The following is a 24,904-nucleotide window of genomic DNA, read 5'->3' on the forward strand; positions in this document are numbered from 1 at the left end:
CAAGCATCACTAAATTGTTGATGTTTTTAAAAGAATATTTTGTTGCTGAGGCCATGCAAAGTGTTTTGAATATTGCCCTTATATGTGGAAAATGTCTTCTGAATGCTTTACATAATTTCTGCTGTAAAATGAAATCAGAATAAAAAGAAAATTTGCACTTTAACTTATTTTTTTTCTTGATATTTATTTCTCCCATGGTTCTTAAAGAGAAAGTTGTAAGTCTCTGTTTACACGTGCTCTTCTTATTTCATCTTCTGAACATAACGCTGGGTCATTTGTATTTCTACCCCTCCTGAATCCACTCTGAAATTTTGAAACAAGTCCTTTTTAATATGTTAACCTTTCATTTATTATTTTCTCTAATCATTTACAGACATGCATGGGATTTTAAAGCAATTGGTCGATAATACTGCATTATTTTACTGGTTTGCAGAGTGGCAGGCCTATTACAACAGCATCTTTCCAGTTTTGTGGAAACCCTTCCTTGTCCCATACTTTATTATATAATTCAAGTAAGATATCTTTAGATGTCTCACTAAGATGATTTATCATCACATAACAAATTTGGTCTTTGCTTGGTGGAGACATCCTTATTTTCCTAAGAGCACAATTCAGTTCTGTCTTTGTAAGTGGAATACTTAATAAATTGTTGGTATTTTCATTTTCATTCTCAGTTATTGTAGCTTCTCTCCGTCTTCTTCCCTACTCACTAATGTAATCTGAGCTTTGAACTTTAACAAATGTTTGTGCCAGTCAATTTAGAATTTCCATTTCTGTCTCTCTGACACTAAAGTAAGATCGATTGCTGGTTCTGTACAATTCCTAATATTATTTTGTGTGCCACTTCCATGATTTAGGCATACTATTTTTTTTAAATCTGCATCAGTTCTTTAATCACCTTTCCATTCTCATCCTTACAGTCACCCTATAATGCACGCTCTTTGTTAACCATAGACTGTTATGGCATTAACATCTCCACAGCAAATAACCTTTCCCTCTAAGCAAGTTCATCCAATATTTACAGTACAATCAAAAGGATCATAAAAGTTAACATATATCATAAAAGTTAACATATATATTGAGATATAATATTGTTTTGCCCATTTTTGAGTTAATATAAATTCCAAATCTGCCCCTCTATTTTACAGTTCATAAATACTATACATCCTCCACAACTGCTCTCTCCTCTATCTCTGTTGATTTTATCACAACCTTAAACTCTAAAGGCAAGTTTTTTGAGAAGGTAATTTTCTCTGATTCTGATTCTTGTTTTTCCTGACTTCACAACCTAGCTACATCTGTGCTGAGCTTAAGAACATGTATTCACACTCTTCAAATTTCTGATCTCATCAACATTTGCCACATCTTGGATTTCGCATAGGCTACAGACCATGTCCATACCACTATATTTGGAGGACTAAAGCCTGACTGAAAAGCTCATATCCGATCTTGATTATTATTTTTTTTTCTACAAAGAGGCCTACGGAATTCTGAACCGTAAGAGCAGTACGTTTAAATGCTCCTCTGAATAAAAGAAAATTGTGCAAGTTGGTGGAAACCATCTTTAAGTGTGTTTCGTCTTTGTACGTGGTTCATTTAGTTTTCAGGTTTGTTACACGATTGGTGGAAAATCTGATAGTCCTACCGGAAAATTACTGGAATATACTACATTACGTCACGTCAATTTCGTTTTACCGTAAACATGTTGTTTTCCATTTTCCTTGATTTGTAAAGCGATCCAAAACGTCACTCGACCAAATCCTTCGTCAATGTGGTCATGTTTAAACAGTTGCGAATTACATTTCATGTCCATTGAGTCTGCCTTAGTTGTTCATCTTGTAAGAAATTAAGCTGAAATTGCGTGCATCGTACGCAAAATCCAAACATCCATGGTAATTACGGTAGTAACCGGAAATGTCGTAACAATCGCAGGTGATATAAGGACGTGGTTGTTCCGGAGAAAAGTGGCTTTGCTGCTTAAAGATAGGCGGATTTAGAGTAGAATTTATTATGTTTTAATCAACAACTGTACATATTTTTTTAGGAGTAGATGTTTTAACTTCATAATACAATGAAACCTACGTATTTTTCTTCTGTAAACTCGGCACTGTAACGCCTTCTCCTGCTGCCCAGCTCTGCATCGACTGAAGAAACAATGCAGGCCTAGCTAGCTTCTAACGTTAGCTGGCGGAAGCTAATCGGATAACGCTGGTCCAGCAGACTGCAGTGGGATTTAAACCCTGGACGGAGCCGTTTTTCGACGCTGTAACGTTAATAACATCCAATCCGGTATATAACAACTGTTTCTTTATTAAATGTTGCTTTTCATGCAGTCTATGTCATTTAAGTTAACTTTTATTTTGTGAGATAAGCCACATTTTCACGAAGTTAGCGTGTTAGCATTGTCAAGTTAAGTGGTGTTGATGTGATCCTAAAGTCGGTCTGTGTCAGGGGTGGTAGTGGTTTTCTTAAATGTTTCTATTTCTGTTAGTGATGTGGTTTTGTTTGAAATCACTGGCTTAACTTCCACTACGGTCCATCACAGTTCAGCCAGCCTGCCAGGACGTTTCTCTTACAGCACATTAGCATTTTTGGTTGCGTCAAAACCTATTTTGTCTTTCTTTTTTCCTAACTGAAAGTTTAGCTCTAACGGGAATCGGACCCATCAGAAACAGGCCCACCTTGTATTCAGATCCCAGGTTATCATTGCATAGTAACATTGCCTGAGCTGTCCCAGCAGGGGTTTAATTTATGTTTTATTATAGAGTTAAGTAATGGCGTACACGCTTATTTTGTAAGGCTTTTGTTTTCTGTGGCTTGCATGATTTACTTTGAAATATAACATCAGTTTGATAAATAATTAGAAAACGCCGCCTATTTCTATAGAAACAAGAGGTGTCAACCAAAATAGGGCTTTCTTAAAATAATCAGAAGCTATATAGAAACAATATTATAATAATAATAATAATAATAAAAGAAAGTAGACTATGCATGCTACTCTTTAGAAATATTTTTTTTCTGTCCTACTACACAGCATATATGACACTGTTTTGTATGCACCAACTTTTCTAACTTACAGTTTGGGCCCTTCAGATAATACGTTAAAATTCAGTTCAACTTTATTTCAGACACACAGGTCCATATCCGTATAACATGTACAAAACGCAAGACAAAAACGTTCTAGGCAAAACATAAACATTTGTTCCAATGTTGAATATTAGTCTTTAAAGTTTTGACATAATAAAAACTCTGGGCTTGTGGCGTTCACAATATACTTTATGGCTATATCTTTTTCTCAGATTTGATGGTTTGTGGAGCGTTTCCATGTTTGTGGTTTTTGTTGATTATCGGATTTTACACTCAGTTGCCAGTTTATTAGGGACAGCTAACTAAACCTATTGCAGTCTAATACAACAACCCTCCAATTAACCCTACCTTCATGAAGGTTATTAATGTTCAGTTTAAGATTTTTGAAATGTCAAAAAAATGGTGCCTGTAACAATTTCTCAGAACCAAGGCGACGTCTTGAACTGACTTATTTTGTCCAACCAACAGTCAACCACCCATAGATATTCATTTTACTATCAAATATGACAAGGAAAAGTAGTAAATCCTCACAACTGAGCAGAAACAAAGTTTTTGTTGAATTGTCTTACAGAGGTGTTCACCTTAACTGCCATTTTGTAGTATGTACTTTGAGGGGGCTGTTAAGGTGTATTGCCTTATATTGATTATGTTTGTAATATTTAGTAACTGATATAAATGGGGTGGACTGTTGTATTATACTGCATTAATTTGAGCTTAGTCTCGCATTGCCAGACCTTCCTGCACAGCACTGTGGAGGAGGGTCTGACTAGTTCACACTGCAGCTGGGATGGGAGAAAAACGTGCTCTGGTTTATTGGCATGGCTTTAAACCAATCGCACTTGTATTGGGCGGCGCTAAGCACCAGAAACGCAATAACGGTACCTCTGCAAAACGGGCTCGGGAAGAACTTGTTTTGTTTTGTGCTCGTTCAAAAGTTGTTTTAGTCGTGCAACAGAAAACTCAAAAAGATTTGACTGATAGTCTAGCTACCTGTCTAGAATTACCCTGCAGAGATCTGAGGAGCAGTTAAACATCTTCCAAATCAACTGAAATTTAGAATGCCAACACAAAGAAAGCGGAAGCTGAGGGCAAAAGTATTGAGCCCCCTTTACTCTGATAGACCTAAATACAATCCAGTGTAACCAATTGCCTTCAGAAGTCACCTAATTAGTAAATAGAGTCCACCTATGTGTAATCTAATCTCGGTGTAAATACAGCTGTTCTGTGAAGGTTTCAGTGGTTTGTTAGTGAACATTAGTAAACAAACCGCATCATGAAGCACAAGGAACATACCAGACAGGTCAGGGATAAAGTTGTGGAGAAGGTTAAAGCAGGGTTAGGTTGAACTGGGCAATATATCAATATCGTGATATGAGACTAGATATTGTCTTAGATTTTGGATATCGTAATATGGCATAAGTGGTGTCTTTTCCTGGTTTTAAAGGCTGCATTAGAGTAAAGGGGTGTGTGTGTGTGTGTCATAGAATCATGAAAAAATTGATTTCTTTCAGTAATTCCATTCAAAAAGTGAAACTTGTATACATTCATTCCACACAGACTGATATATTTCAAGTGTTTATTTCTTTTAATTTTGATGATTATAACTGACAACTAATGAAAACCCCAAATTCAGTATCTCAGAAAATTAGAATTAAATAAGACCAATACAAAAAAAGGATTTTTAAAAATGTTTGCCAACTGAAAAGTATAAACATGAAAAGTATGAGCATGTACAGCTCTCAATACTTCGTTGGGGCTCCTTTTGCCTGAATTACTGCAGCAATGCGGCGTGGCATGGAGTCGATCAGGCTGTGTCACTGCTCAGGTGTTAGGAGAGCCCAGGTTGCTCTGATAGTGGCCTTCAGCTCTTCTGCATTGTTGGGTCTGGAGCATCGCATCATCCTCTTCACAATACCCCATAGATTATCTATAGGGTTAAGGTCAGGCAAGTTTGCTGGCCAATTAAGAACAGGGATACCATGGTCCTTAAACCAGGTACTGGTAGCTTTGGCACTGTGTGCAGGTGCCAAGTCCTGCTGGAAAATGAAATCTGCATCTCCATAAAGTTGGTCAGCAGCAGGAAGCATGAAGTGCTCTAAAACTTCATGGTAGACAGCTGCGTTGACCCTGGACCTCAGAAAACACAGTGGACCAACACCAGCAGATGACATGGCACCCCAAACCATCACTGACTGTGGAAACTTTACACTGGACTTCAATCAATGTGGATTCTTTTTGAATGGAATTACTGAAATAAATCAACTTTTTCATGATATTCTAATTATATGACTTGTGTATGTATGTATGTGTGTGTATATGTATGTGTGTGTGTATGTATGTGTATATATATATATGTATATATATATATATGATATATGTATATGTATGTATATATATATATATATATATATATATATATATATATATATATATATATATATATATATATGACACACACACACACACTTAAGTTTGTGGTTGTAATGTGACAAAATGTGGAAAAGTTCAAGGGGTATGAATACTTTTGCAAGCCTCTAGTGTACTAAATTAGGCAGCGCGGTGGCTCAGTGGTTAGCACTTCTGGGTTCGAATCCAGGTCGTTCCGGACCTTTCTGTGTGGAGTTTGCTTGTTCTCCCCGTGTTTGCGTGGCGCTCCGGTTTCATAAAGACATGTTGGCTTAGGTTGGCTAGGTAATTAGGACTACAGTTAGCCAACTGGCTAACACTGGTGCATTTACAGAAATGTTGATTAATGTGCATTGTCCTAATCAAATAAACTTACAAACAAATAAATGGAGCATATGTAGCAGTGCAGTATATCAACACTAATTGTAGTCTGGATCAACAGAAGTACGTTACCAGGTTAAAGCCTGACAGACCTTCCTCCACAGCGTTGTGGAAATAGGTCTGGCAATGCGAAACTCACTGATTTGTAACGTTTATTCATAAATTTAGAAGTTATTAAGGTGGGTTAGGTGTTTTGTTTCTCATTCTCATTAATCTCTTTTCAGCTATGAGCTCTCAGCTGCAGGTCTTCTCGCCTCCCTCCATCTCCTCCAGTGCCTTTTGCCGCGTTAAGAAGCTGAAGGTGGAGAGCAATGTTTGGGACGTGTCCACCACTGAAGCTTACAGCTCCATAGCAGGCCAGTCGGCATACACCTTTACCCCAGCCATGGCTGTGGCACCCTTTGTACCATCCCTGGTCTTCCCCCCTGTAGCACCTGGCTCCAGAGGTCAAGTGGTGGTGCGGGCAGCTGATAGCACTGGCAGCCTCCCCCGTGGAGCCAGTCGGCGCGTGGCAGAGCAGGCGACGTCTTCATCTTATGCTCATACTGAGACGTCTTCTGAAACAAGGGGGCACAGGCACGGGCAGAAAAGAAAGATTGAGGAGACCAATGAAAGCAGTGGGAGTGGATGTGGCAGTGTCCAAATATTGGAGGAGCTCTCAGCCCCTGCAGCAACTTACTCCACACGTACGGGTGGTGGTGGAGGAGGCACAGGACAGTCCATACCCCACTCAGCTCCAACCACCAAGAGCAGCAGCTCCAATGGTGAAGGGGATTATCAGCTAGTGCAGCACGAGATCCTCTGCTCCGTCTCCTGCAGCTATGAAGTGCTGGAGTTTTTAGGAAGAGGCACGTTTGGACAGGTGGCCAAGTGCTGGAAGAGGGGCACAAATGAGATTGTGGCCATCAAGATCCTAAAAAACCATCCATCTTATGCTCGTCAGGGCCAAATCGAGGTAATCGAACATCTTTTTGTTGAGAAAAGATTTGTGTATCCTGCTTTGATAACGCGAGAAGGTTGTTAGAGAGCTTATTGTCCTACTGCAATGCTAGCAATGTGTGTGGCTGTATGTGAGATTTATGTAGGCCCTGCCAATCTAGCTCGAGAAATGTTGAATAGTCGATGCTTCCGAAGTTATGCGACAATCCAACAAGCACTTAAGAAGCCTAATGGCAGCTTAACATCAAAGCTAATTTATTAACACTGCGTTTCCCTGTGTCAGAGGCTTCTTTTGTGTTAGAAATGGCCAGTTACACTATAAAACTAGGATCATAGTATATTGTTCACATGGGTTCCACTTTACCTGCAACCACTGTAACTGACCTACATACAATAGCATTATTGTGCACTTCCTTGTACTTGGCATTTTCTTGTTATGCAACATAAGTGAACCAACTTTAACTGACGAGTTGCATGGCGTTATTTGTTTCTCTTTAATAGGTGGGTATCCTGAACCGGCTGAGCGCAGAGAACGCAGATGAGTACAATTTTGTGCGTTCATACGAATGCTTCCAACACAAGGGTCACACCTGCCTGGTGTTTGAGATGCTGGAGCAGAACCTCTATGACTTTCTTAAGCACAGCAAGTTCAGCCCACTCCCTCTACGGCACATCAGACCCATCCTACAGCAGGTTGGCAAATGTCTTGACATTCATAAAACCTTTTTTTCAATCTATTGTATTATTACTTTTAGTTTGTCATTGCTGCTATAAACCTTTCATTCTTAGTATTGCAGCCTGATTAATATTTGTGTTTTTATCTTAAGGTGGCTACAGCGCTGATGAAACTGAAAAGCCTTGGTCTGATTCATGCAGACCTGAAGCCAGAGAACATTATGCTGGTCGACCCTCTTAGACAGCCCTACAAGGTGAAGGTCATTGACTTTGGCTCAGCAAGTCATGTGTCCAAAGCGGTCTGCTCAACCTACTTACAGTCTCGCTACTACAGGTTAGTGGCAAGAAATCCAGCTGCATTTTGTTGATCTATATACATCTTTCCTTGTAATCTTATGAGGATGAGTGGTGACAAATGTGCTATGTTACTGTGACACAACTTTGTAACTCAGTTCTGGCACTAGTCCTTTTACCTTCTCTTTGCTGTCTAGGGCTCCAGAGATCATTTTGGGTTTGCCATTCTGTGAAGCCATTGACATGTGGTCTTTAGGCTGTGTGATTGCAGAGTTGTTTCTGGGTTGGCCTCTCTACCCTGGAGCCTCCGAGTACGACCAGGTCAGTACTGACGTTAGTGTTTCCCAGGCTTTATAGAAAAATGCTCAAATGCTTCGAAAGGCTAACCTATCAGATTGAAATAGAGGCCACGTGTTGTTAGTTGAAAGCAGGTCATGAACGTACTGTAGGTGCTCTGTAGAACTTGTACTGAGAGCTGCTAGTGTTGCAATAAGCCAAGAGATGCCAAAGTGCTGCAGAAAAACAAGCATAACTACAAACTATATGGGTATTGCAGGCAATCAGATGTTAGTCCTATCAATGGCTCTCACTGTTTTGTCTCACTTTGATTCCTAAACTTGAATGTTTTTTTTGTTTTTTTTCTGTTTCCAGATCCGTTACATTTCTCAGACTCAAGGCCTGCCTGCGGAGTACTTGCTGAGCGCCGGCACTAAAACCAGTCGCTTCTTCAATCGAGGACCTGACTCTAGCTACCCACTCTGGAGGCTAAAGGTTAATAAAACCTCATATTAATCCTACTCTGTATTGCTTATTTAAATGATTATTATAAGGATTATCAGAAAATGGCAATACATATAACAATATAAAGAAGTCTTGATGCTCCTTCTGATTTGATTATTTTTATATTGAATTGCATCCGGATCACTAAATGGTTATAGTGATAGTTTAATGATAAACATAAATGGTTTCCATCTTACAGACCCCAGCAGAGCATGAAATGGAGATGGGTATCAAGTCCAAGGAGGCCAGAAAGTATATCTTCAACTGTCTGGATGACATGATGCAGGTAGATGGCTTTCACTCGGAACATCTAATTAGGTTTTTGCACTTCACACACACAAACCCAATAAATCACATCACCTGTACCTCAATTTGTTTGTTTGACTCATTTGGGTGTTATTATTTTGTATTCCAGGTCAACCTGTCCTCTCATTTGGAGGGGACGGACATGCTGGCTGAGAAAGCTGATAGACGAGAGTTTATAGACCTCCTGAAGCGCATGCTCCGTCTGGATGCCGACAAAAGGATCACGCCTACAAAAACTCTAGGTCACCCCTTTGTCACAATGAGCCACCTCATGGATTATCCCCACAGCTCACAGTAAGTGTGTGCTGTGAAGTGTTCTTTTAGGCACTGGGTTTGGTTGAGTCTCTAATTTAAATGTAATCACTAAAACACTGATGAACTCCATCCTCTCCAGTGTGAAGTCCTGCTTCCAGAACATGGAGATCTGTAAGCGTCGGAGCTCCTATGATAGTGGCAAATCCCTGTACTCCACCAATGCGGTCCCCAGCGCTGCAGCAGGCAACCTCACTGTTACCTTCAGTAGCCAACTCAACCAGCATAACCAGGTATGACCCATATTTTCACCACTAATTCTTACACGTTTAAAGACTCCTCTAGTATTAATCCGATAATTTCTCTTAACAGGTGCCTTCTGCGGGGGGAACGATGCCTTTGCTGAACTACCAGCCTGCTCTGTACCAGCAGGCGACCATTAACATTCCCGGGCTTGCTCAACAGAGTGTCCCAATTCCAACGCGTCCTGCTGGGCTGTGTAGCCAGACAGAACCCTTCCAGCAAACTCTCATCGTCTGCCCACCCTCTACTATTCAAGGTAAAGGAAAAGGTTGCAATCAGACTGAAAAAAGACTGGTGTTGGAAATTAGCTTTGGCTATTTACACGTGTACAGTACATCAGACACAACTGTCAATGTCATTCTGTATTTGTCCCTTTTATAAATAAACTAATGAATAAATAAAAGGCAAAAACAACACATGAGGTTGCGCCAGTGTGAAAGGTATCTACCAACACGTTGGTTATTTATAATTTCCAAGTCACTTTAGTTAAAGGCATGTTTCTGCAGACAGCGATCATAAACCTTAATTAGATGCTTATATGGCACAATATTCCACCTTTTCTGTTTGTTGAACAGGGATAAACAAAAATCTGATCTTTAAGCGGTGATATATTTTTCATCAGTATTTTGGTGTTACTCATTGATATGCTTGTGTGGAATTGTTTTCCAGGGCTACAGCCATCCAGTAAGAGTTCCAGCTTCCCTGTGAGGATGGAGAACTCTGTACCCATAGTACCTCAGAACCAGTCTGCTCAGTCATTGCAGATCCAGCCAAGTATGCTCACACAGGTAAGAGTTTATTAGGTATGTGGGTGTTTAATCACATTTCAAGAGGTCTGTGAGGTGCTAACCTTCCGAATATTTTATTTAAATTAATTATTGATGTGATTTTACTGTGGTCCTCAGAAGAGACCTGATGCTTTGACAAAGATGGACAAAGAAGGCGTGCATGTATGACAGAGAGCGAGGGAATGGGCAGATTACAAAAAGTGCAATGGATACTTAACTCATTTTTCAGTGTTATTCCGCTCTGGTTCAATGTAGTGTATAGAACTTTAGACCAAAGCCTCTGCTAACAATGAAAAGCAGAGTGGCTGCTGTGCCAACTGAATGGAGCCAAAGTGGGTTGAACATGCACCAAATAGACCTATGTTGTATATACATCTCCTGTAGAAATACTTCCGGGAGGCTGACTCAGAGAAAGGGATTTACCTTTTGTGAATACTGAGGTTTAAACTTTAATTTCAGCAATTCCATATGGATTTCATTGATGCAGTGCGCATGAGCTAGACTGGGTAAACCCAGCCCGATCTGCTGGCGATTTGATTTCGCCCTGCAGCTCAGGCTGGAAACCTGTACGTTTATCTATCCTGCTTCCGTTAAAATTGTGCGGGAACCAATCACAAACTGGCTTATCCACCTGGCGCGCTATTGGCGGGTTTAACACGATGACGATAGAGAAGCGACCAAGCAGCTTCTTGTTTACATTCAACATAGCAGCCACCGAAGCGCAGCAACCCGTTGATGTCGCCGTCGCTGCTAACGTCACCCGGATCGTTTTGGTTGAAGGACTATCCAATTGCATACAGAGTCATTTAAACTATGGGTGTTGATCACACCTCTTGTGCAGAGAAAATACAGAGCAGACTCCCCAGACCTAATGTTCAATCTTAAAAGCTTGAGCTTGGTCTGGTGATAGCCAGACTACACATGAGCACATGTTTTTATAATGTGGCATTTTGAAACCTAAACTCTGGGTTACATACATCTGGCAACATCCATGAATGATATGTCATTAGTGCCAAGCTGAGAGCAATGATGCCCAGTTTTGCTTATTCAATGAAACACTGAGTGCATCCAAAAGGTGTTTTCCTTTCATGTCCCCTTCTTATTTTTGCTGCCAGCAGAGCAAGCAGAAGTTTTGTGGGAAGCACGTAAAGACATTTTCTCCAATAAAGCTTTTCTCTCAGCGGATATGTTTGTTAAAATGTTTTTAGGCCACTGCTTTTTACACTGACAAAAGATTTGACTTGAGCAGCATAGTCCGTGCTGCTGCTGCTGTTGTATGTGTTTCTACTGATTCTCGCCTTTTTTAGATTTATTTTTTTTTTTCCAGGACTGATTGGGCTGCCACTCAGGGCCACACCTTTCTTATTCCCAGTCTCCTATCTGGGATGAATGCTAGATGTTTAATGTGGGAGACTAATCTGGCTCGAAAAGCTACTTAATTGCCGTTTGCTAAATGTAGGAATAATTGCTGCACACTGCAGAGGTCAGGTGTCCAGATGGCCAGTGGTACCAGTGTGCATCTCTTCAGATACAGCCTTTGAAGGACATTACTTTTCATCCTGACCCTAACACTGCCCTCCCCTATCCTCCCCTCCCTCCTCCAGGGTTCCTGCACACCCCTGATGGTGGCCACCCTGCACCCTCCCTCAGCAGGCATAGCCCCCCAGTATTCTCTGCCCCTCGGGCTGGGCGCTGGGGTGGGTCGGCCCACCCTCCTGGAGCACACAGCCACAGTGCTGGTAAAGCAATAAGGACATCCCTGAAGAAAAAAATTCACATGCACACTACTTCTACCACTAACAATGCCATCTCTCTCCCACGCCACTCCTTTTTTTCTTTTCATGCATTTGCAATTTTCCCTCTACCTGTATGGGGCTAGTCTTCATTTTATCCATCATATTCCTTTATTTGGCCTTTTCACATGGGTTAGGCTTGTCAGAATCATGGCTCGGTGCTCATTCTTCACCTTTTTTGGTCTGGAATCACCATTTTCCGTCTTGATATTGATTTCTTTTTTTTTTATTCCCCTTTGACATTAAATCAGAATTGACAAAATGTACAATCTCTTTCCACTCCAAAGGACACCCCCTCCCCACACCATTCACTCCTCTTTCATTCCCTCCCCCACATTCTTTCCCCATAGGTGTGCTGAGGGCATGGAGCGCATGTGTTGCTGGGTTTGTCTGCGCTTTGCTTGCAGCTTCTCTTGTCCTGTCCTTCCTTGGTTTCAGCAAAGGAGGTTGCAGCTACAAAGTCCACTAAAATCCCTACTCAACAGCCTGACTCTGACACACATCTTTTGTTTCAGCCCCAGAAAATGTGGCATGCTTTTTCCCAAGACAGCTTATCAGCAGGACTGTTTGGCATCAGTGAACTAATCTTTCTTCAGTATTTCCTCTTTAACAGGCACCTTGGTCCTGTGTATACTTTAAACTTGATTTGACTGTTTACAGTGCTTCATTGTTCGTGCTTTGCATGACATCATCTTGTGCATTTGTTGCAGGGCAATGCTATAATAAGGGAATGGCTTGGGAACGCTTATCTTTTTGTGCTTTTGCCTGTAGAAGAGATTGGCCAATTGGTTTGTCTCTTTGTCTTTGGTCCTTGGATTTATTTCTCAGCATGGCTGGCCCATTCCAGAAATCATATAAATTGTGTTGACTCGTTTAATATCTGATCCTTGATATTACATGTACTGAAGTGTGAGTGTCTGTCGTTTCTCTCAGCAGGCCTGGCCCACTGGCACCCAACAGATCCTCATACCATCGTCATGGCAGCAGGTCCCAGGTGTGGCCATCCACAGCTCTGCCCACCAGTCAAATGTTACAGAATCACCCCTGGAAACGCTTCACGCCAATGCTTCCACGCAGCAGGGACACAGCTGGAGGTGGGTCAACCAACGACTGTTAAGTCCAAGCAATTTGATAATAGTTTCACAAATGTGAACTAGCATCCTAAAATTTGACATTTGAGAGATTTCTGTCATTGACATTACGATGCAGATGTGTATTTTTGAAAGATGCATTTTTGCTAAGTATCTTTGTTAAAAATACAAATTTTTACAGCACTTAATACCCATCATCTTTTTGGCTCATATGACTGATCATGATCATTCATATGAAATGATCATCTCAGTCTTACATTGACTTATTAGGGATAAGTACATAATGCACTGCAAATGTATTCTTGAATAACAGAGGAACGTGAGTGTTGACCTCCACGGTAAACATGCTGTAGGTTTGTGATAATTTTCTGGCACAATGCTAAGCTTTCTTTGTGGTTATGTTTCGTGTCCTGATTTTGCCAGTGGTGTCCACCTCTGAATAGTTTGATCTTTGGCCCTCCATAGGAGCGCAACTCAAGCCAGGACCCAGCAGGAGAGGAAGAAGGTGAAAGCCAGACGTGGAGAGAACAGAAACAGGTTGGTAGAGTCCTGCAGGGTTTAAGCTGTCGCACCAACATGACAGATGCCTAAAAAGAACTGAAAAACACACCCAGTAATGTGCATGACTTAAAGCCATGTCTAGAATGTTGACATATGTACTCACAAATGTAGGTATTTATTACTTAGAACTAGTTAGTTTATCACTTTGCAACACATATATAAATGCATATAAAGATTGATAGAATGGAATATGAACTGTTAAAACGACTCAATTTTGTCCAGGCAATGCAATTTCTGATGGTAGGTTGTAGTTTTATTTTTCTAGAATGGAGCAAGACTTTTGCACATTCCTTTATGTTGTGGTTTTTGTTTATCACAGCTGAAATCACATTTGCTTTAGGTGGGAAATCTCAACATTTGCTGTTGTTTTTCTGTCTAGGGGTATATCCACTGCATCACTACTCGGCAGCAGCGGCGTGACCCCACCCAGCGCCACGTTGTCTCAGCCAATCGTCATCTCCGACACACCCAGCCCGGCGGTCAGCATCATCACTATTCATAGTGACACCGACACAGAGGATGAGCGCAAATTCCATCCCTCCAGGTGAGGACAAGATACTCCACTGCACAATTTAACAGATCCGTGATTTTGAAAAGTCCCATTGGTGTCATACTTCTTCAATCTTTGATTCAACTGCACAAGTCCAATATTTGTAGTTCAAAAACCTATATGCTCCCATGACAATTTTACCAGAGGATTAATGGGAAAATGGGGCGTTTTTGACTCGATAAGATCAGACTAGTGCTTTATTCAGTTACACTGAATTAATTTGATATACCGTTTCTCATTTTCTTGTGAAATAACACGGTTTCTCTCATTACATAGCGTTGGTCTGAGCCAGCGCACGAACGTCATCAGCTGTGTGACGGTGCATGACTCGGATTCCTCTACAGCCAGTCCCCTGACTCCTCTGCCCCGCACACTTAACCCAGCTAGCACCATGTCATCACGCCAGGCCAAGTCTCTGGCAGTGGTGGCACCTTCAATTAAACCCCAGGGCTCTGAGAGAGGAGCCGTTTCACGTGGCCGCCTGGAGACTGGTGAGAGTCCCTCATCTACCTGCTGTCTGTGTGCTATCAGGAATTGTTTTTATTTTTGGTGTGAACGCAGTATAATTTAATACTTAAACTTCCTTTTTAATTCACAGTGAACTACATGAAGCCTAAGAGATCATCCAACCGACAGCCCTGCAGCTCAGGGGTGAGCATGGAGCGTCACGGACTGGTGCCAAGCCAGTCACACCCCTTAAACCTCAGCCAGGTGAGGCTTCTTTTGTGTTTCACAAGCTTAGATGTTGCCGTTCTAACTTTTATTTGATTTAATTAAACTGTGATGACAGGTTGAGGAAGCATTGCAATTATTTGACGGAGACAAAGAGACAGTAAACACTTTCTGGGAAAGGGTGTGCACTCTTCAGTATCTTAATTACAGTGCATTTAAGTCCTGTCCCCACCGGAGGTGAAAAAAGGACTCTTTGCTCTCCATTGATTTGTGTTGCGTGAAGGTGCCTCCTCGTCAATTTCGTTTGCTAGCAAACAAGAGAAAGATGTCTAAAAGCTGCTGTGTGGTGATATTCACTACCAACAATGTGAAGAACCCATAACTTAAGATGAGTCTTCCTGCTGATTCCTCACGTCTATATCAACTTTTGTCTTCATATGGATATGGGTCTATGAATGCAATGAACAATGTGAGATGCATGTTGTCAGTGTTAACAAAGAAGCAACATAACAAAGGTGAACTCAGGCTGGTGCACTGCTTCTGATCTGGTTATTAAAGAGTTACGTGTTTGGAGTTGAAAAACAAACTGTTCATTGAGTCTGAAGTGCTCTCTGCTGGACATACAATGCAATGGCAGATGAGACGCCATAAACAAGTTTCATTTTTTACACATGGGTCAATACGAATATATCTCCGATATGAGAGATAAATCTAAGGGGTCGCAAGATGATGAGCAGAATAGGAAAGAGGAAAAAAATAAGCATTTCTGCTTCATATTTTTTCCTGACTTTTTCTTTGCTTTTTTCTTGTGAAATAGTGGAGAATTCTACCACTTTAGGACAGAGGCAATCTGAGAAGGAAACTTTTTTTTTATTTTTTATGTTTTATGTTAAAAGAGGTCATAAGGCATGAATTGGCTGGAAAGGTGTTTTTAATGTGTAGAAGCATTAGCTGCTTCATCTTTTTAAATGTCACTAACCCACCAGTGGTTTGGTCGGTACAAATTCATGCTGTGCAGTCAAACTTTGCCTAAACCCACAAAGCTTTATTTAGAATTGTTCCATAGATACCATAAATATCAGGCTGAATTTTGTGAAATGTGTCTAAAACAATGCATGATACATTTTTGAATGCTTCCATTTGAAGGACTAATGCAGCCATAACAAACATGCAGTCCAGGCTTTGAATGATATAAAGTGCAAGTCTAATCTAAACAAAAGAAACTGACCAACATGCTGTACAAGTAGGGATGTAACGGTATGGAGATTTAACCTCACGGTTATAGTGACCAAAATTATCAGGGTTTTCGGTATTATCGCGGTATTTTTAAAAGTGTGGTTAATATGTTCAGAAAGCACTGATAGGCCTACACAAGCTGAAATAGTTTCAAAAAGTGTAACAGTGTTTATTCTATTACAAAAATATAGGCAAAACCTTATCAAAAGTGCAACCTTTAACATCAAAGGAACAAGGGATCGGCATGGAAACAGCTTTGTCAGGAACATTTCCAGTAGTGCAGGTTTAAATTATACAAATCCAAACATTCAAGCTAAGACATAAAGAACAATATGCAAACAAATCAAAGAAACACCACTAATTATATACTTGTTTTCTTCATAATTAAAATAAACTGTACACATGAACACTTTAAAGTAAAATTAAATTGTCACGGTTTTCGGTATTAAAACGGTAATTGTTATCAACATTTGAATCACGGTTTACCATTAAACCAGTAATTGTTACATCCCTATGTACAAGTGATGTTCTGCCTTCTTGTTGCATATGCAGTTGCATGTATACTGAGTGTTGTTTCATTTTTAGGTTCAGCCTGTGGTTTCTTCATCTCAGGAGCGTTCCCACAGTGACTCGTCTTTGCGTCGCCAGCCGACATTCCCTCCAGCCGTCTCCTCTCACTACAACTTCCCAGAGGTGTCAGCCCTGGCCTCCGCCGCGGCCCCTGGCCCCAGCCTGTACGCCTACCCAGCCTCCACCGCCCTCTCCTCAGCTTCTCAGGCCATGGAGCAGCTGCTAGGCCGTGGTCTCGCCAGCCACGGACACTCCCCCTCCGCCTATGCAGCAACGTACACCTCATCGTCAGCCTCCAGGAGAGACTCGGCCAGTCGTAAGGATTCTGTCAGTAGTCTGCTGCATGGCCTCCCCGCAGCCTACCAGCATCAGTTTGCCACTGGTTCTCCCTACGTTAGCGTGACGCCCCGGGCCGAGGCTTACAGTGCCTACCAGCTAAGCCCCAGGCGCCTCACACAGTACCCATACCTATAGGGAGTCTCGCACACACTTTGAACCAAAAAAAAAAAAAAAAGAAATCGACTTCCCCACATACTATCTCAAAGGAACATTTAAACTGTATTTCTAGTAGAATAACTGTTGGTCACTTATTTGTTTTGCTGCTTTTGACTCCAAAGCGACCTATCACCCAAACTCATTTAATACTCTTTAGGGTCGTTTTTGTGTTTTTAAAAATGTTCTTTGACATATTATAGGTTTTGTTTTCCTTAACAATATTGTTTATAGCCTGTATTTTATCCCCATCTTGTCCAGATGTATAATTAAGGCATTGTGGTTCATGTATTTTACTCCTGTTTATCTTGAGGTTTTGTGTGAAGAGAGATTATCCTCCTGTCACAAGTTGCAACGACACTTTAGGCGAGCTTTTGAGACGCCTGACTCACAAGGCTAGTGAAGGGCTAGCTGACTTTTTTCTTTCTTTTTTTTTTCTTTTTGGCATTTCTGCTTTGTTGGATAGTTATAGCGAGAGACAGAGGGGATGATGGACTGGAATTGAACCCGGACCGCTGCGGTAAGGACTCAGCTTTGATACAAGGCGCGCATGTTCTACCAGTTGAGCTACCGGGACGCCCGCTGGCTGAAAAAGTTACAAGTTATTAGTTACTCATGACCCTTGTTATGAAGTTTTCACACTAATCCAGTGATGCCCTGTGTTTTTAGCTAACATAATAATAGCTGTATCTGTTTACTCACAAATATGTCTTTTACCATGTTTTAAATTATGTTTTGTCAGTGTGAGAAAGGAAGAGGAAGGTTCATGATGTCTGTTAAGAAAAAAGATGTGATGATACATGTTAATTTAAGTGCACATGTGACAGTGTTTAGGCAGGATTAATCATGTCCTTAAGCAATAGACTTACTGCATCAACTGAGTGCCGAATGTATTTATGAAGTGAAGAAAGAGGGGATCACCATCCTGAGGAATGACGTGAAAAGCTTTTGTTTCAAATTGTTTAAAAAAAAAAAAAAAAATAGAACCTTCTTTCCTACTTTTCTCTCCTTGAAATATAAAAATATCCAGTTTCACATGTAGAAAATATTCTATATCTGTGAATTCCAATTATGTAGGACCTGCTCATTTATTAAAATGGATTCATGGCCAGTTTTTACTGTTTTATATGGGGGGGGCAGAATTGTGTCCTTTTTTCTCCCCATGACACTTTAGAAATGCTCGCTAGTAAGTTGTACAAACTACCCACACCGCTGTACAATGACGAAATAAGATCATGCAATAGGCCTTCTGCTCAGTTACACAATGTCTGATGAGAAGCCACTTTAACAGTGTATTTCCCTTCAGAAAATGTGCAAAAGTGGCCACTTTGGCTTCAGTCTTGTCTGAATATAATATCCATTGTTTTTCACATAGATTACTCCAGTGTCTGAATACAACTGATTTGTGGCTTTTCCTGCCACCGTCTTGTAGTTGAAGGTGAATCTCGAGGGGGTTTCTGTGGGTTATGAAAGCTTTCTAGTAAATCCTTCCCCGTTGTGTTTGCATCAGTTTTGTGTTGTAATGTCTGAATATTTAACTATTTCATCTTAACATAGTATAGTTAAGAGGCTATTTGGTAGAACTAATTCAGGGAAAAAGGTTTCAGCTCAAATAATCCACTGTCACTGTTTTCAATAAAAATAACCATAAATTCATAAAGCTTTGTTTCATTATTCCTCGCCCCCTGTTTCAACATTAAACTCTGAATTAATGACTTCATTTCCCTCATTATTGGCTGGCATGAGCATAGACAACTAAACTTAAGAGAGGCTATTTGGGCCTTTTCCAGGGTACATAAACCTAACGGGTCAGGTAGCATATAGTCTCTGCCTACAAAACAAAGAGCATTTGCAGAGAACACAGCGTGGGAACGTTGTCTTTCCGTGCGTTCATGGGCATCGGAAAAACATTTTTCCGAGTGAAAATGTCATCATTCACGTCCCTTCCTGTGGGAATCAGAGGTGGTAAACTCGGGCTAGATTTGGATTTTGCTAACGGAGTTTCTCAGTTAGTGACGCGTTGTTGACAATTGAAACATGGCCGACGATCGTTCAAATGTGTTGAAGGGTAAGAAACTTTTCCTAAATATAGAAAAAGTACACGCATGCATGTACTATATTTTGCCAACGACCACAATGTGCTATCGATTTAGGTTGTAGTCGTCCATTGGTTTCAACAGAGTAACTTAAATTAGTTATAAAAGTTGTGTGCTACTATTGCCAGTAACAAACCAATTCAAGTCAAGTAGGCGCTCGCATAAGAAAACAGGAAAACAGTGAATGTGACATACATAACATGTGACACACTGTTGATTATAAACGCAGCTCTTTGTTTCTTAGTATGGTTCTTCATGCAGGGAACAACGTAATACATATACATGTAATTATGACTGTTATCGCGGGCCCTTTAAATGTTCTGCATGCGTGATGACGTTGGACCCTACGGGGTTTTGTTGCTGGTCAGCGCCTTTTTCCAGTTTGTTGTTTTCCTGTCAAAGTAAACGACACGCATTCGTGTGCTCCAAGTGAGAAATTGTCTCTTGCAATTTACAGCAATTTCCACACCTCCATGTTTTCACACACCTGATGCTCTAGGCTACGCCCAACAGTTGGTGGCTGTCATGCAACAAGTTGTTATGCCAAACGCCAATATAACAGAAGAAGAACACGCATAGACAGCGCACATGAACGCTGGCAGTCGGAAAAACAACGTAATTACGGGGGCGGTCCCTGATATTCCCAGGTGGCATGAACGGACCATCAATGACGGTTCATAATCTATTTTAAGGAATATAAGCTTTTATGAGCTTTGAACTAAAAGCAAAGCTTCATAACCAAAGCGACATCAGTCACACTGAACCATATTCATCAGTGTTGATAAACAATGAAAACTGTTATTGTATCTAATCAATAAAAAAGTGAAGTGAAAAGCTGCTATTGGATATCCGATGACTTATCTATCTGGCCGGAAATAAATGCTAAACTACACTATGGGGTATACAATAAAACCAGTGGGTTTAAAAAATGTTTTCAGCTGACTTTAAAGTGTCCTTGTAATGTTTAGGCCTACATTCAACAAATATGTAAAAATCGGTTTTTATTTTGAGTGAAAAACATTTAGAAATTTGTGAAAAACCTTCAGGGGATACGGAAAAGGTCAAACTTTTGGTAAATGTGAGAAATAAAACGTGTTAAATGAGAACAAAATTCTTAATTGTGACTGTTAAATAGGGGTGTAAGAAAAAAAAATCAATACATTTGAGTATCGCGATATTTTATTTAGCAATACTGTATAATTTTTCAAAAACGCAATATCGATTTATTTTTTTAGTTTATGTGCAAACATTTTCATGTAAGACAGTGGTTCACGTTTATGTTGTGTTTAAACCCCCTACCGCTGGATGGCTATGCTGAGACGCACCACTAGTGTCCTTGCCTAACAGTGCCTAGCTAGTGACTTTTTGCTAGAGGCTAACAATGTAGCTATGGCTGAACTTTGGCCTACTTTAGCATATAAAAATTTGCACACTAAGAACCTGTGAACCACAATCCCAAACTGGCAGTTTGATTTTCCGTGTACTGAATTGTTTACCTAAAGTAAACTTCTTTGACTTTTACGCACATCGTCTTTTTTTAAATATTAGTTTTTCTAAAATTATACTTAAAAAAATCACAATATATCGCCTTACGCATAGTATCGAAATATATTGCAATATATTGAATCGTGACCTATGTATCGTGATACGTATCGTATCGCCAGATTCTTGCCAATACTGGCAAGTATTGGCAAGCCCTACTGTTAAACATGTTAAAATATATTTGACATTCAATATTTAAGGATTATATTTAAACAAATCCAGGAACATTACAACAGAGAACGTCATTCAGAACGTCATGTAGGCTATGACACAAAAATATAGCTCATAAGGTTCACACATCACTTTTCATCATATTTTATTCAAAATAGTATTCAAAATAATGGTTAAAAACACCTGATAAAATAACAAAACAGTAAAGGTTCTTTATACGCTGTTATATTATCAAAGTTTAAAAAAAGCTTGTTCTACCAAAAATACTGTACTTTCAATTTTAAATAGCAGAGCCCTGCATTAATGTACAACAGAAATATAATACATTTAAAAGGCTCATATTTATGATTTATGATGAGCTCACCTGGTAGAGCGTGCGCCCCATGTACAGAGGCTTGGTCCTCGCAGTAGCGGCCGCTGGTTCGACTCCGACCTGCAACCAGGGGCGGTTCTCCATTGAATTACAACCAGGGCGAGACCCCCTTCGATGTGCAACGTTTATCTAGGCTACTATTGCAATCATACAGTAAAGCATGCCTACGTCTTTTATTGTTGTAGTGTTTTGTCCACCGCTCAGTTTTTGGCTCAGTTTTATCAATGGGGAAAAGTGTTTTAAGGGGAGTTGTGCTTACCGCAGGTTCTACCCTCACTCCCTCATCTCTGTCTCTCTCCTCCTGAGTCTCCTCACTGTGCTTGCCACTGCCACTTCTGCCGACACCGACACGACTATCATCAGCCACGGGAGCTAATGAAGGTCCTGCTACTGCCGAACACAACTTTTTTCTTTTACCTGAGTCGCTTGGGTAACTTTGTTTCATTTTTGCGTTTAGACCATTTACATAAAAGAAAGGTTTAGACTCGTCTTGCTCCGCCTCTGTGTACTTCCGAGTTCTCCTTTCACCGTGTGTTTAGCTTTCGCACCGGGCCCCGCACCTTTACGGACTAGTCCATTTCATTGTGGAAGTAGGGGGTGCAAGCAGGGCGCCTGCAGCTGCAAGGAGGGCGCCGATTTGCCAATTCCCCACATTGTGATCAAGGGGGTAAGCTTCTCCTCGGACCGCGAACCTCCTATGGTGCCATTTTGATGCTAATAAGCCATCACCTCCCGTTAGCATTCCATTGACTGCCATTCATTTTGGCGCCACTTTGACAGCGAATAACTTTACATCTGAAGCGTTTAAAGACTATTTGTCCATTGTTTATTTCTAAAGAAACACGACAATGTATAAAAGGCTCCATTACCTTGTACCTCACGTTATGGCTCCGTAGCAGACGTTTTTGTAAAAATAGGCTAACGATTGTGTCATAACCACGCGACTTACTGTCGCATAGTAGAGGAATTACCGTATAGTACAGGAGAAGCGCGCAAGCAGTTTCGTCTCACATTAGCCGTTTAAGTGTAATTACTAATGTTAACTAGCATTTTAGTTAGCAATAATTAGCCTGTGCCCATGTTATCTCCTTACATATACCTACGCTCTCCGTCTCTGCAATATTCGGAATGATTGCGATTTCTCTTAGCACAACTACCAGAAGACTTCCAACTTTCACACAGGTTGCTCACGGCACATTTACGTCGTCGCTCTCAGTTGGAGACTGCGCAGTAACGTTAGCCATCACCGGAAAAGTGCTTCTAATGGCCTTCACTGGTCTCCGTCCAGAGCAACGGGATCTGTTGGTCCATTATACAGTATATATGTCAATGATTGTGATACAGTGAGGTGACCCAGAGGTGAACTGTCCCCTGCGCGCCCCTCCCTTTTCCCCCTTCTCACACACAGCTTCTGTGCAAGGCCCCTGCCTGCAACCCTTTGCTGCCACACACACACACACACACACACACACACACACACACACACACACGAGAATAATTTACATAGCATCCCTTAGACCACTGAATTCATAAATATCCTTTGAATCAGAATAAGCTCTTCACACTTAAAACACACGTTAGCTGGGTATAGAAGTCAGTTTTGGGAAACAAATCAGGATTTATTGAATATTGATTTGTTGATATTTCACAATTACTCTTAACTTAACAACAAATTCACAGATCAAAACTTCCAGTTTTAAAACCACTTCAGAGTTCAGCATGATTATGATAGAGCCTTGAGGTGATTGTTTTAAACCTTTTCCTTAAATAATAATTAATAATAATTAATATAATCACCTAAAAGTGAATAAACACCTACAAAACCTCACACAAAGCTCTTCAGGTCCTTCGCTCCTCGCGAGTGACAAGCAGGCACCGAGACGCAGGCCGCCTGAGAGGTCTGTCCTTTAGTAAGTTCACTGTGATCCTGCAAACTGCAGGCGTCCTGCGCTGTAGACTCACTGCTACATTGGTCTGTCAAGTTAAACGTGACGCGAAAGGGAGATGCCGCTGCCATTTCTTCTGCTGTTAAACTGTCAACAGGTGTCCATCTCTCGTCTTTGCAGCAGCCCACAGCTGAACTTTTTTTTGAGTTTAGACATGAAACCAGAGCGTCTTGAATTAGGGCTAAAGAGGGATGGAGAGAGAGATTTGTTTAGATATAAGGCTTGCAGAAAATTACACTGCAGCTACAAGTTTCTCTTACAGACAATCTATTAGAATAACAACTGAGGATACACTTAGTGTTTTACTTTAAAAAATACATTCAAATATACAGCATATACTGAAAGTTGACAATTAATCCAATGTTCAAATTCTCATGTTCAAAATAAAAAAAAAGATATTTTTACATTCAATTTTGATATTATGATTGGTTTTACACAATATATAATGCATAATTTGAGTCCAAAAAGTAATTGAATGTATACAATGGTAAAATAAATGTGTTATAGATTCTGGTTCATCATTGCAAAAACTGCATTTGTTTTCAATATTTAAGAATTTAGAAAGATGTGGCTTTGTAGGATATATGTTGTGTAAAATGTTGACGTGTTCTTTTATCTTATCGATAATACAGAAATGAAATGGTAATAGCTATGCCCTTTGCCAATCAGTGCCACTAAAAATGTTACTCCAAAAAGCTTTTCCTCTAGGAGTAATTTTCCATCTTTCATGAAATGCAATGTGTTTGTTGTTGCATTTAACATTCAAAATGTTAACACCATTTATCATCAAAAGAGATTCTAACCTCAGTGCATCTTGGAATAGCAGATGATTTTTCATTCGACAGAATAAACCTGCTAGGAAAAGCTCCATTTGTTACAGGAAAGGATTTATTTTCTATATTTATTTTTTATAACTAAACGTACACTTACAGTGTTGTCTCAATGAGTTGGGTCTTTGTGATGTTGAAATCCTCCACAGCTTCTTGCTCCCTCCACTGCTGCTCCTCTAGAATTTGGTCCCAGATATCCGTGTTGACCCACAGGGCCCCGGACAGGGTCAGGCTGACTGAGGTGCAGGTAATCCAGCGGCACAGAGGGCAGGAGACACAGCGGATGCTCCCATCCAGTTTGGACATTTTCTCCAGGCAGGGGGCGCAGAAAGTGTGGTTGCAGTGAAGGACCCGCGGGACCCGGTCGCTGCGTGAGTACTCGCAGCAGCACACGACACACTCGAGCTCTTCGTTTATGAACATGGTGGCTGAATGGTGTAGAGAGGATGTAGCACAGACTGGAAGCAGAGTGTCTCACTTTACCAGACAACCTGCAGCACATGAGAAAAAAAAAAAGTCATATCAAATATTCAATATCAGACAGATGAAGAAATTCTTTTCCTGATAATACACGTTTACAATAAAATAAAACAATACAAACACATCTAGCAGCCCTTTTAGAAAAAGACTTACTTTCAGGATTGATAGGATTGACTGCTTTACTACTGAAGGCAGTGTCTGCTGGGCTGACTGAGGTTTGCCTGGCTTGGCAGGCCTTAAAAGCATTTCTGTAGAGGACGTTGCGTGCAGAGAACACCATTTCCAAAGAA

At 40.6% G+C, this 24,904-nt stretch overlaps 2 protein-coding genes across 5 annotated transcripts; one reads left to right on the forward strand and one right to left on the reverse strand.

Annotated features, from left to right (window-relative positions):
- The first annotated feature begins 1,933 nt into the window (after window positions 1–1,933).
- On the forward strand, window positions 1,934–17,398 carry hipk1b (homeodomain interacting protein kinase 1b). 4 transcript variants are annotated; one of them, XM_078248122.1, is made up of 18 exons: window positions 1,934–2,289; window positions 6,099–6,829; window positions 7,315–7,506; window positions 7,641–7,822; window positions 7,980–8,103; window positions 8,434–8,553; window positions 8,762–8,848; window positions 8,978–9,162; window positions 9,263–9,413; window positions 9,493–9,679; window positions 10,093–10,211; window positions 11,816–11,950; window positions 12,938–13,098; window positions 13,561–13,632; window positions 14,036–14,200; window positions 14,483–14,697; window positions 14,805–14,917; window positions 16,700–17,398. In XM_078248122.1, exons 2-18 carry the CDS (start codon window positions 6,101–6,103, stop codon window positions 17,156–17,158), a joined length of 3,396 nt encoding a protein of 1,131 aa, XP_078104248.1. In that variant the 5' UTR covers window positions 1,934–2,289; window positions 6,099–6,100; the 3' UTR covers window positions 17,159–17,398. The 4 variants fall into 4 exon arrangements, with proteins under 4 accessions (XP_078104248.1, XP_078104249.1, XP_078104250.1 ...); XM_078248123.1 differs by having other exon boundaries at window positions 12,941–13,098; XM_078248124.1 differs by lacking the exon at window positions 11,816–11,950.
- Window positions 17,399–22,952: 5,554 nt separating this feature from the next.
- On the reverse strand, window positions 22,953–24,904 carry LOC144516652 (uncharacterized). Its single transcript, XM_078248128.1, has 3 exons — window positions 24,768–24,904; window positions 24,235–24,625; window positions 22,953–23,485 (listed from the first exon to the last, which is right to left on the reverse strand). The coding sequence occupies exons 2-3, from the start codon at window positions 24,555–24,557 to the stop codon at window positions 23,395–23,397; spliced, it is 414 nt and encodes a 137-aa protein (XP_078104254.1). The 5' UTR covers window positions 24,558–24,625; window positions 24,768–24,904; the 3' UTR covers window positions 22,953–23,394.

The sequence above is a fragment of the Sander vitreus genome, chromosome 4 (assembly GCF_031162955.1).
Source record: "Sander vitreus isolate 19-12246 chromosome 4, sanVit1, whole genome shotgun sequence".
Classification (NCBI taxonomy): domain Eukaryota; kingdom Metazoa; phylum Chordata; class Actinopteri; order Perciformes; family Percidae; genus Sander; species Sander vitreus.